General features: G+C 35.6%; 1 protein-coding gene across 1 annotated transcript in view; it reads right to left on the bottom strand.

Annotated features, from left to right (window-relative positions):
- The window catches only part of PBX4 (PBX homeobox 4), a 63,991-nt gene extending 57,693 nt beyond the window's left edge, over positions 1-6,298 (bottom strand). Inside the window, exons 1-2 of the mRNA XM_044684893.1 lie at positions 6,258-6,298; positions 5,315-5,388 (exon numbers count right to left, since the gene is read on the bottom strand). Of these exons, the coding sequence (XP_044540828.1) occupies positions 5,315-5,388; positions 6,258-6,298 (115 nt within the window). The remainder of the gene's footprint in view (positions 1-5,314; positions 5,389-6,257) is intronic.
- Positions 6,299-13,911: the final 7,613 nt, after the last annotated feature.

Below are 13,911 nucleotides of genomic sequence, written 5' to 3' on the forward strand. Positions count from 1 at the left end.
AAAAAGATTTATTGAGTGAATATAAGTGGTTTTTTTTTTTTAATCCGTAGAACAGGGAAAACTTTACCTTCATGCTTCCTTCAAGGGACTATTGTTAGGATCTGAGACAACTTTTATACAATACTTTTAAAGTCCTGTATAAAATATACCGAGCAGCTTTCTGCTCATCTTTTACAACTTGCACCCAACAAATGGCATAAAGATATCATCAGTGATATCTGGAAAAGGAAATGTGCTAGTAATGTATAACTGGAAGAATCCTTTAGAAAAAAATTTAAGGACATGAACAAGAATAGCATAAAATAAGACAATTGCACTTTAATAATTTACATTTTATTTACATTTGTTACACATATTTTCTTTTGAACTGTTTAAAAGGCAATAATCACTACCGTTTAAATGTTTTAAACTGATAATAAAATTGGCATGAAGGGGTGTAAAGGTCATAGAAAATAAACTTTAGTTGCTATCTAAGAATGCATCTTTTAAAGGAAACTAAAATTAGTTAAAACTAAAACTTGATTTAATTAAGTATTCTCCTAAGATTAGAGTTGAAAAGGTCAATCAAAATCACTCTCATTCTTCCAATCCAGTCTGTTGCCAAGTGATCATTCTACCTTTGAAATATCTTTTATATATATATATATATATCCTTCTGTATTCTGATACTGCTAACATCCTGGTGTAGGTCTTTATTATCTCAGGCTTCTAGTTATCTCTGTTATCTCAAGTGTTTCCTCCCACCAGCACATCTTCCATTTGGCTATCAGGGATCTTCCTTTAAAAAAATTTTAATTCCTAATTCTCTAATGAATTCCTAATTCATAAAAACCTAGAGGCAGAAGAGGAAGATCAAAGGCTAAGGAGAGGTCATGAAGGATAAGGATTGAGAAAAGTTTGGAAAAGTCCTATATTTCAAAATACAAATAAACTAGATGGTTTAGTTTGTTCAGTGCTACTGCACTAGAGAACACATTTTTGAATTCACAATAACATGATAGTTGATGAGGAGGGGGAGGGTCAATGATTTTATACCACTAAAGTTCTGTAATAAAATAAGAGTCAAATCTAGATCAACCTACTTAAGCTGCTATACCACTCATAAATGAATAGTGGATTGTGATCAGCACGAAATGTTATAAATTATTTATAGTAATTCCTTTGAAACGTTTTTTTTGTTTTGTTTTGTTTTGCTACTACAGCACAATTAAGGATTAGTTTGGCACAAGTATGATCCTGGCAAAGTAAAGTCTTGCTGGATAGTCCTTAAAATGACTTCTAATTGATTAAATATACAGCAAGTCCAGCACTATACTAGAAGACAAAAGCAAGTAGTTGAAATGTATTTCAAGCAAGATAACTAAGCTTGAAGCAATATAAAGTATAAGAATATGAGCATGAGTCAGTAAAGACTTCTTGGAATAAGTTCATATGCTCCATTCTACCTGTCCAGACTTGTTATACATTATTCTCCTTCATGTATTCTGCATTCCAGCTAAACTGGCCTATTTCTTGTTCATAGGACATAACATTCTAGTTGCCTTTTAGTATCTTTGTACAGCTTTTTCTCCATAACTGAAATGTATTCCCTCTTCATCTTTGCCCCTTGATTCCTAGCTTCCTTCAAAACTTAGCTCAAGAGGGGGCAGCTGGGTAGCTCAGTGGAGTGAGAGTCAGGCCTAGAGACAGGAGATCCTAGGTTCAAACCCGGCCTCAGCCACTTCCCAGCTGTGTGACCCTGGGCAAGTCACTTGACCCCCATTGCCCACCCTTACCAATCTTCCACCTATGAGACAATACACCAAAGTACAAGGGTTTAAAAAAAAAAAAAAAAAACTTAGCTCAAGGACCTTTCCTGAAACCCAAACTAGGTCCTCTCCCCTTTTGATTACTTTGTATTTATTTTAAAGATATTTTCATTTACTTGGATGGGGGCATGTTATTTCTTCTCAATTTAAAGTAAGCTTCATGAAGGCAAAGGCTATTCAATTTTTGTCTTTCTATTCCAGTGCCTGGCACATAGCATGGCACGAAGGTGCATGATAAATGCTTGCTGAATGACTCTTTAGTATTTTGATGCAAATATATTTGGTCTTGTCAGAATGACAAATCCCTATAGGCACATATGATGACCTTTATTTCTTCTTTACTACAAAAGGATTCAGCATGTAATAAGTACTTACTGAGTGGTGCATCAGCCAGAAAGGAAGAAAAAGTTCAGCCTGGAGACAGATGAATATCAGGAAAAAAAAAAAAAAAAAAAAGGGGGCTGCTACCATACCATAGGTACATCTAAAGTTTAAGAGTGGAAGGGGAAGAGGGGATGGGTTCGGAACAGACCTTAGAACAACTTGTCTCTGATCCTTAGACAATTCACACACATAGAGTCTTAAAAAATGCTGCAATATTTGATTATTTGTGCAAGATTATAACAAAAATGTCTTGAATTAAATTATTCCTAGTCTGAGTTACTCCAACAAATGAATGACAAAGTGAGAAATTAAAATCCATCTTTTAGAATTCATAAAAATTTCTAGTTATGTGCATTTTACAAAAAGTCTTTATACATGTGACAATTATTAAAAGTGCTTTCTTCACATAACAAGCTATGCAAGGGCAAGGATCATTGCCTGGTGTCACAATCATCTCCACTTGGTATTGTACAATTTACAAATTATCTTCCTGCTAGTGAATCTCTTAAGTTTAACAACATTGTTAACTCTACAATTAATGCCTTGCAGAATTACCATCAAAAGCATTTAAGTAGTCATAAGTTCATGCACAGCACTTGGGAGCTAGACAAAGCAAGTTAAAATGACACATGACAGTCACTGCCCTCTAGGAGCCAATAATCTAGAAACTAAGAGAAATGAGGATCCAGTTAGAGCAATTAATGAACTAAACTGATAGATCCTTTAAAAAAATATTCACATAATCTCATAGAGACAGGACTATGTCCAAAAGTTAGAGTCTGAAGAAAAAGAAACTGCATGCTAATTGCATTATTTTATTTCATAATGGTTAAAAAGTAATCAAATGATGGGAAAGAGAAAATATCTTGACAATTGCTTTAGGATCATTATATGTGTGTGTGTGTGTATACACACACATAAATAAAATCACATGTATTCGTACACAACTTTAATTATACTCTCTTCTTCCCTTTTTCAGATTCCCAGGCAATAGAAATTTCATACCCTTTTTCCAAACTAACCATTCAATAGCAGGAACACTGCTTAGCCAATTTATTATGCAGAAAGCTGAAGGGATAACAAAAGAAGTATGAAGGAGGGATTTGGGGGACAAACATTTCTTAAACCAATTCACTGCTAGAAAAAGAAGCTTGTGTGACTAGGTCACAAAGAGTCTAACCCTTCTGCTACAATATGTCCAGGCTTTTGTTTGCTGGAAGCTATAACATCTGCTCCCCATAATTTAAATAAGGAATAGACAGGTCATCAGACATTCACAAATCTATAAGACCAAAAGAAATTTGGTGTAACTAAGCTGCAAAGGTTTTAAAAATCAAGTATGTTGGCTGGTTAAAAGCATGTCAAAGATAATCAAACGCACGCACGCACACACACACACACACACACACACACACACACAAATAAATCTGTATGTGTATATATGCTTTGAAAATAAAGAAAGGTGAATGTTATGTTTTCCCAATTCATTTTGTCATCTTAAATGACCAATATACTGATATGTAACCATATAAAAACATATAATAAGATAATTTACTTACTACTGAGTAATAATAGAGTAAGATAATTTTCAACTCACAGATGACAGCCTGAGGATCATAAAGGTCTTGATTTTGGAACAAATTAAAAAGCAGCAATTTATTTTTTAATGAAAAACTATAACAATACACTATTCATCAATTACCACATGGAACTCAAATGCAAGCTCAAAGTTGTATTCTTTTTAATGAGAGAATGAATATGTAATTTATTCCTGCTATTACAATCACCTTCCAAAAGCAAAGCAATTTTATTCAAGGTACAAAATCCAATCATAAACTATATCCTTCTTTCCTGCTTTCAAGCTAATTTATCCCAGTTAAGGCCAGTTCTCTCTAAGAAATCAGTAACAATCTTTACTGTCAATTTTCATTGTACCTTGATTTGTTCTTATATTTTCTTGCCTAGGTTTTCTAATTAAAATCAGTGTTTGTTTCAGCAATATATAATCTAATTATAAACATAGTAGTTGTTTTTTTTTACATAGGGCTTAAACAGTGCTTCCCATTCATTTGCCAGCTTTATGCTCACAACAATCTTCTTCAATAGATTGTGTAAGCATCATTATTCCTATTTTACAAATAAGGAAACTAAAAACCAGACAGGCAGTGGTTCAAGGTTACACAGTAAATGATGTAGTCGAGTATTTACATTCAGTGCTATTTCCATTTACCATAGCTGTTTCTCATTTCTAGTTCCATAATAATTCTCCTTCATAAAACACTAAAATGTCACTGCAATCTTGTCATTAACACCATGCCTCTGCTACCAGCCCCTCTATCTCTGATTTCCTTAGCTTCCTGCAAATCCAGTTCAAGTTCCATCTCTGGTAGGAGGCTTTCCAGGTCCCTCCAGTTACTCCTGCCTTCTCCTCTTTGATTATGTTCCATTTACTTTGAATCTATCTTGCATGTACCTAGTTCTTTATATGTTGTTTCCCCTGAGAAAGGGCACACTCTCTTTTCTTGTATTCTCAGCATTTAGCAAAGTAACCTGGCACATAGGAAGTGCTTCAAAATGCTTATTAACTGACTGCCCAATAATTCCTGCTACTATCATTAGTGCGAACCTGGTTTTTGGAATATAACCAGAAGAATACTTCTTTCTCTATTTTCCTGCAAAACAAATTTGTACTACCACCAATTTATGAAGAGTATACAAATGCCAAACTTATTATAGATAATCCATAAAAAAATAATTTACGGGGGCAGCTGGGTAGCTCAGTGGATTGAGAGCCAGGCCTAGAGATGGGAGGTCCTAGGTTCAAATCTGGCCTCAGACATTTCCCAGCTGTGTGACCCTGGGCAAGTCACTTGACCCCCATTGCCTACCCTTACCACTCTTCTGCCTTGGAGCCAATACAGAGTATTGACTCCAAGATGGAAGGTAAGGGTTTAAAAAAAAAATAATAAAAAAAAAATAATAATTTACCACCAAAGATATAGTAAGCTGAGAAATAAGTTTTAGATTTGGCTAGAAGCTAACGATCAAGTAAAAATAATGTTTTTTCTAGGCCAGTAAGAGCATGCATACTAGACACTTTCCCTCCCCAAAGAATAACTTACCTGTTTTTTCCTTGATCTCACAGAGTACACTGAAGAGAGCAGGTTTCATTCGATGGCAATTCAAAGCATGTTTTCTGAAAAGAAAATTGGATGGATATTTGAGAAATAGAAAAGTTGGACTGATATCCAAAATTAATCAAATATTTATCAAGTGCTTCTGTACCTAGGTGTTGGGGATATAAACACAAACATGAAAATCCCTGCCTTTAAGGAGCTTACTTTCTTTTGAGGGATGTAACACATATGAGTATATACAAAATATATCCAAAATAAATATATGTTGGATTCTGCATATGAAGAAAGCAAAGAGCATGTGGGGTGGGGGAGGGGAAAGGAAACACAAAACTAACCTAAACTGGTTCATTTGCTTTATGGCCTCTTAAAAAATTTCAGTCTGGGGCAGTTAGATGGTCAGTGTAGAGAGCCAGGCCTAAAGATGGGAGGTCCTGGGTTCAAATCTGACCTTAAGAAACTTCCCAGTTGGGTGACCCTAAGTAAGTCATTTGATCCCAATTGCCTACCCCTTACTGCTCTTTTACCTTGGAACCAATATATCATATTGATTCTAAGACAGAAAGTAAGGTTTAAAAAAAATTCAGTCTTGACCTTACTTATTAAACAATAAGTATGTTCTTTAAATGGCCCTAAGTCTCCAAACCACTAGAAATTTCATCAGTGCTGGGGCCAGGATCCCCATTTCCCCCAGCACTGCTGAAGACACTCAGGATGATCTCACTTTCCTCCCCATTGCTCAGGGTGCCTAGGACCCTTCTTCTCTTTTTCCTGGAGCATTGTTATTAGAGTGTGGCCTGGTACTACAACACAGCCAGGAGTATCCAGTGATATTTTAAACACTTTTGAAAGTGTTATAACTCATATTCCTATAATGTTTTAAAGTTTACAACTTATTTTCCTCACATCAATCCTGTGAGGTAGGCAGTACAAATGTCTCAGAATCTCAAAGTCAGAGACCTTACAAGCCATCTGGTATCCTAATGCCTGACAAAGAATTCTCTATACAAGTGCACCAAGTGGTAATGCAGTCTTTATTTGCACATCTCTGAGAAAGTACCCAAAGTATCATTATCCCCTTTTGCATACAACCAGAGCCAGAGAAGTCCAGTGACAAGCAGTCATTCCACCTGACAAGATAGCATCGCCAGATCTCCACATCTAGTGCTCTTGGTACTATGCCATGATAGCATGTAATGTTCAATAAGTACTGAAACTGAAACTTTGTTAACTGTTAATCAATTTTATATTTCTAATGTTACAATGTTTTTTTTTGTTAGGTGAAACCTTAGTGTTTTGCTTTGGGATTTGCTAGTGTTTACTATGTACTTACTCATAAATTTTATCTTTTTATCAGCTAAATATTTTATAGCTAAAATAGGAACAAAGGTGGAAGAAACTGTATTTTTATCAATTGCTGTTGAAGTGGCATAAACCATTATTATATATTTTCTTTTCACATCAAAGAATGAAAATGGTTAGTTCTTTAGAAATTGAAGTACAACTTCAGTGTTGGGAAGGTAAATTATCATTAGTTTTAAAAAATGTTCCTTGAAACTAGAGAAAATATGAAGAGGGAGTGAAATCTTAAACAGTATATTATAAAATTGCCTCTTAAAAATTCTGTATGAGAGGCAGCATGAGTGGATGGTGGACTGGCCTTGGATCCAGGAAGACCCAAGTTCAAGTCCCTCTTCTAACACATTTAATCTATGTGATCCCATGCAAGGCAACAAACCTTTCGATGCTCCCAAGCAACTCTTTAAGACTATATATATAGCTGCAGAGCAGGAACCCATTTACACAGGCAGACAAGGATTCCTTACTGGATTTTCCTTATACCAATAAAATCAAAGACCAGGGTAAGAAAAGCTCTTGTCAACAACTTAGTGTGATAGATATAAAAATTAATTCTTTATTCCTTTTCTCTAATTTAACAGTGACCTGGAGGTCCTCTTACCATAGAGATGTGTAGGGATTAACTAGCCCACAGTGAAGGGAAGTAGAAACCAGAGAGACAGGAAATGAGGTAAGAAGATGAATATATAAAAGGGGCCAGCTTCAGTTGGTCAAAGAGAAGTCAGTTGCTGACAGTTAGGTGATAGCAATTGCAGGGAAGTTGGCTGCTGAGTGTGTTGGGCTGGTGGCTGGTGTTTAGTTGGAAATAAAAAGAGAGCCTGAGCTTACTGAGAGGGCTTTTGGCTTTATCCTTTAGAGGGCTTTTTGGCTTTTGGTTTGGGCTGTTAGTTTTTTTTTCCCTTTCTTGAACTTTTTGGGAGGTGGCTGGTCTTTGTTGACAGACCTAATTGGGATTGGATTAAACACTGATTGGGTTGGTTTTGATTGGGTGGATTGGGCTGGAACTTTGTGAGGTGGTTATTATTAACAATAGTTATAGGCAGTTATAGGATAACTAGTATAGACATCAGGAAAATTTCTTTCTCTACCTCTTTCCTATATTTCCCTCCTTTACTATATTCAATTTACTATACTCTTTTACTATCTCTATTTTAATAAAACTAAATTGTTAATTGTTAAAAGCTGCTAGAGTTTTCTTCTCTCTGGCTTAAAGGGATAATATTAATTTACAACTCTATTTTCATTATAACTTAAGTTATTAAAAGCTGCTCTCTTATTTTGTCAAAACTCCTAATTTAACCCTTACATAAAAAAATATGAAACTGGAAGTCAGGACACTTGGGCCCTAAGCCAGTCTCATGTCACTAATGGTAACCCTGGACAAGGCACTTAATTCCTCTGGGAATTTTTTAGTTTCCTCCCTTTCTAAAATAAGAAGTTTAGGATAGAAAATGTTGAGTTCACTTCTAGCTTTATGATCATATGAAAAGTCCTTATTAAAGATTTATGCATTGGGATAATCGTCTAAAGCAGGGGTTGGGAACATCGTCTAAAGCAGGGGTTGGGAATGTATGGCTCTCCAGCCATATCTGGCTCTTTCGAGGGCCAGGTATGGCTCTTTCTGCAGGAGCCATAAAGTCAATTTTTTTTCAGGCACTGTTACAGGAGCGCACTTTGTGAGCACTGTACGGCTCTCATGAAATTACATTTTAAAAAATGTGGTGTTTATGGCTCTCACGGCCAAAAAGGTTGCCAACCCCTGGTGTAAAGACTTTTATGACAAAGTTCCAATTAATTATAGTCAGACATCTCCAATTTCCTTCTAAATGTGTAAAATGATCAGTATGTTTCAATTTACATATACACTAACAGAATCTATACTATAGAAAACCTGGGCCAGAAACAAAAGTACATGTTTTATTTTCCAAACATAAAAATTAAGATTAAATTCTGGCTTCCACAAGTTTTAAGTTTTAGCTTAGGCTTCCCCTGGTATGAACAAAATACGTTTCAGGAATTTCAAAGACAAATATCCCCCAGTACAGCTAGATATTATGGGCAACAAATGAATCATAAGAAGATATACAATCTTACAAATATTTCAGTGAAATATTTCACCCTCATTTCAAGATATGTATGGCCTTACTGGAGATAGCCAGCAATTTGCAATAAGTATTTATTATGGACATAGCAATAAACTAGAGGAGAAGGGAGCAAAAGAAGTACAGAAAATCTAAATGCTAAGGGGGCATTCCTTAGAGAAAGGTAAGAAGAGAACATTTGCAAGAAGGTGAGTTAGAACAGTCACTGTTCTTAAAAACTCTTTGTGTATCAAGAAAGTGAATTAGAGGAAAAGTTCTTCCTGGTTCTTATCATCCATCATTCTTTCAATACTGGACATGTTTTAAAGACAAAAAGCAAAACAATCCAATTTTACATTTTTCTTTAAAGCATTCTGTATATGTATGTGTATGCACATTATCTACATATATGGGGGTGGAATTTATCTGTATATGCAACACACAAGAACTTGTGTTCTTATCTTTTCAGAATCTTATTTATATTCCTCGTCATTAATCTAATTACTACTTTAAAATAGATGTTGCTAAGATCCTAAAACAATATCTCAAAATGCTTAAAAGTGCCAAAAATGTTTTTAATCAAAGAAAATTGTCAGGATTACTGCAGTCTAGGTTTCTTCCAAGGATAAAACCAAGGTAGTCCAAACAATGCTAAGGCCATTACAGATTATCAGAAACATCATAGATCAATATCTAAACCTAGCAAACAGCCTGAGAACAAAGACAGCTCACAGCTAAAGCCTAGTGGCTGCTATTGTCTAGCCTTAAGTCTTTAACTGATTGGTTGAGCCTAAGGAGTCCTTAGTAACTAAGACAATTGATAATTTTAATAAATATTTATTATGTACCTGCTACAAACAAGGCACCAAGCTCAGGCCTGGGTATGCAAAAATGAAAAAAAAAAAAAAAATCAGAGTACACGCCCAATCAGGCTCCCCATTCCTACTCCCAAAAACAGTATTTGAACAGGAAAATCAATATAAATAGCCCAAAACAGAAGTCTATTTCAGGATCATAGATTTAGAACTAGAAGGAGCATCAGGGATCATCAACCTCAACTTCCTCATTTCAAAGATGAAGAAACTGAGGCCCAGAAAAGGAGGTTGAGTGATTTGCCCAAGATCACACAGATAATAAGTAGCACAGAGCTACTTATTATTCCCAACCTGAAACTGGAATCCCTTTGATGACATTCTAGACTTTCTGTTTGAAGACCTTTACTGATGGAATTTTCTATTTCCCAATGCTGTACATTCCATTTTTTGACAATTCTATGTGTCTGGAAGTGTTTTTAATAGGGCTAAAATCTGCCTCCCTGTAACTTCTACTCATCTGTCCTCTTGGATCAGGCGGAATTTAAGTCAAATTTTGCTTTAAAACAACTTTTAGATATTTAAAGAAAGTGAACTTATTGTCCCAAAGTCATTTCCTCCCTTGTGGGATCATCCTTAGCACTCTCCTTTGGATAAATACTGGTTTCCTAGGGTCCTTCCTAAAATGAGATGTGCCCAATAAATGCTTATTAAACTGTATAAATCTTTAAGCTGAATACAAATAGAATTCCTTATTACAAAGACCAATTCAAAAAGGAAAAAAATCAAAAGTATAAAGAAAAATGTGTGAAACTCTTCAGACACATCAGCAAGTTTCATTAAGTTGCTCTTAAAAACGGAAATTCCAAATGTCTTTCATTTTCAGGAAGAACACAAAATCCATCATATTTTGCATCCCAAATACATCATACATGGTATATAATACAAAAATAAACATATCAAAAAATTATTTGATAGATGTTCGCCTCTATTATGTGTGTATATAGAAAATATACTTCAAAAAGCTTTTTTTTTTACCCTACAACTCTCTATAAAATTGCTAAGTAGTCCTTTTCAATTACACTGAAAAGACACTAGACACTGGAATGATATTGTAAGACTGATAGTTAAAAGTATGTATGAGTATGAGGAGTTATCTTAGACTCATAGAAACCTGGTTTACTTGGACTGAAAATCAACTTAAAACATTAAATAGGTCACAAATTCAATGTCTTGATCATTAGTTCTAAGTACAAAACTGTTTTATTAATTGCATTCAATGATTCTGCCATTTGCCAGCAAAGAAAGTCATACAGCTTTATTTAAATGATGAGAAATATTAATACAGACCCTTGCAATTAATTTATTATTCATTAAATCTTCAAGAGCATCACATTCTCAAAAAGTCATTCATGTTTCACATTAAACAAGTAAGCAATTCATTCAATGCAAACAATAAAAGTAATGCTTTTCAACTGGAGAACCATTGTCTGACTCTCCGTCCCCTATCATTTTCCTACAGTTTCCCATCTCTGTATATCTTTACTCATACCACCCACCATGCCTGGAATGGCCTTACCCCATCCTTGCCTGCATAAATGTATCTCTCTTTCTATAATGTCATGCACTCAAGTGCCATTTTTAATTGAAGCTTTTCCTGACCTTTATCTCCACCCTAGGTGAAAATAATTTCTCCCTTCTTAAATTTCTTATAGCACTCTGATTGGACCAATCCTTAACACTTACATGCTAGGTGCTTTACGGATATTATCTCCCTTGATCCTTCCAACAATCCTGGGAGGTAAGGTGCTGTTATTATCACCAGTTTATAGTTGAGGAAATTGAGGAAGAAAGAGGTAAAGTGAATTGCCCAGGATCATACAGCTAAGAAATGTCTAAGGCTGGATTTGAACTCAGGTCTTCCTGATGCCAGGCCTGGCACTCTATTCATTTTGCCACCAGTTATTTCAGTGCTTTAAGGTTTGCAAAGTACTTGATAATCTCTCATTTGGACTTTCCAACATCCTTGTGGGATAGCCACTACAGGTATTATAGTTTTCATTTTACAGATGAAAAAACCACAGGTCAAAGAAGCTATAAATAACTTGTTCAATAATCCCATAGGCAGTTAAGTGTCAGAGATGGGATCCAAACTCAGCTCTTCTTGTTCCACTGTCAGCATTCCTTCCATTACAATTCTGTTTTCTGAATGAAAGACTAAATGAATGAATGAACCCCAAATCTGGCAGCACTCTATAATAGTTATTAACTAAGCACCTACACATACAGAAATAGAGGCAATTTAGAACTGACAGAAAGCTCCTGAGACAGATTCAATGTGGGCAGGCACTCTAGGGTAAGCACAATGATTCTGTAATACAATATTGCTGAGATGACAGGATTTAGAGTTTCCAGAAGTCCCTGGTGCAGTCCTTCACCTCCAACATGCTACTGCTGCTCCCTAGCTCTTTGTCCATTAGGTTTCTCCAGTGTTTTTCTATTCTTACTTACAGACCTCACTCTTGAGCAATTCCAAATCTAGAGATTTCATACACCATTGCCAAAGATTTCTTATCTTTATATCAATATTATTCTAGACTCTGGGGCTAACTCCTGTCTAGCTGAAGTCATTTGTTAGTTTAAGTGCCTGGTGTCTGTCTGATTTTAACCTAGTCTTTGAACAAATCTAGAAAGCTCGGATTTGATATCATCTATTAATTAAGTTTAATTTATTTTAAATTTACTTCTATACATAAAGCTACATATTGCATATTGGATATACAGACACATTTGGCAAAAAAAAAAAAGTTTTTTAGGAGAAAAGAATGTTTAAAAGGAGTTGTATCTGACTGATTTAAAATGGTACCCTGTCCAAAGAGAATTGAGAGGAAGGGGGAAACTCCCAAAACAGAAAGTCACTTTGTTAACTTTAAAGAAGTTATCATTATTAGCAATTGGCAAGAATACAAACTAGGAAAAAAAAAAAAGATGAAAAAAAGTATCTCAGGACACCAAGATTTAACTAAACTATTAACACTAAATCTGTAGACACCCTCCTAAACTGATATTTCTTTAGTGGAATTCTTTAACCTAAAAGAGAAACATCACTCTTGATATGGATTGAATCTAAAATAGAACAATTCATTCTGGGCCACGGTTGAAATGCACATTTGTTTAGATCTTTTAGAGGTCATTCATGATCTAAAATGAACACAGTCTATTTCAAGATTGTTTACCTGCAATGCCAAAAGGAGTTGTTTCATAAGCATTCAAGAGGAATACAATAACAATTCTAAAGGATATAAACCTAATTGTCAATCCAGATGGAAATGGAAGGAGGATTCTTTCTTCTACTTTCCTGTTTTGAACTTTAAATGGAGGACATTCCCTCCCCCTTTGGTTCTCTAACTTTGAACAAGAGTACTTAAAAGTTGCCTGGAGTATCAAGGTTTGTCCATACAGTTAGCAGTATATGTCAAAAGCCATAGAGGAAAGACCTAGCAACTTTGGGTAGAACATTTATAAGCCTAGTTGGAGGAAAACTGAGAGGTATGAGAAGGTGTGAATGGGTTGTTATTTTTACTGTTGAACAAAATACCCGAATGGATGGAAACCATAAATCCACTGAAGTACTGAAGGGAATTTACATATTCAACATACTTTGATACTTGGAAAGACAACGTTATTTGAACCTTTTTGATCACTTTTTTTTAGTGTAGATCCTCATTACTGTTTTCCCATCAATTTATCATACGCTAAGTATCCAATAACACTCAAAAAGGGAGGGATAAGGAATACTGTTAGTATTGACCAAGGTCCACATCCAAAATGTTTTCCTGTTACTTGTGCTGAAGAACTAAGGCTCTGTATCCTGGGCTCTTAGTCTTTATTAAGAAGTATTTATTAAGAACCAACTATGAATCAGGCATTGTGTTAAGCGCTGGGAATACAAAGAAAGGTAAATAAGGCAGTACCCTGCTCTCAAGAAGGGAGCTCACACAGTATGAAGCCTTTATTAAGCACCTCCTAGGAAGTGTTAGGCAGATACTGCTTTCCCAAGTCTCCTTTAGGGTGAGGAGCGAGATGGAACACTCCCAGTGTCAAACTTTTCACCTGGGCGCAGAGGGAGGGAAAAGGGGGGGGAGGGAGATAAAGTTTGGGAAAACTCATTCCTTCTCCAGGACTCCAAGGATAGGGGAACCGGCCTAAGACTTTAGCTTGCACTCATTCATTCAGGATTCCTTCCCCTCCGGCTACCGCAGGACCGGGGAAGTCTTCAGGTCCCAAGCTTCGGACTCTTCCCCCTCCCCCACCTCAGACCAGACCCTGTCTC

Source organism: Gracilinanus agilis, chromosome 1, assembly GCF_016433145.1.
Source record: "Gracilinanus agilis isolate LMUSP501 chromosome 1, AgileGrace, whole genome shotgun sequence".
Taxonomy (NCBI): Eukaryota; Metazoa; Chordata; class Mammalia; order Didelphimorphia; family Didelphidae; genus Gracilinanus; species Gracilinanus agilis.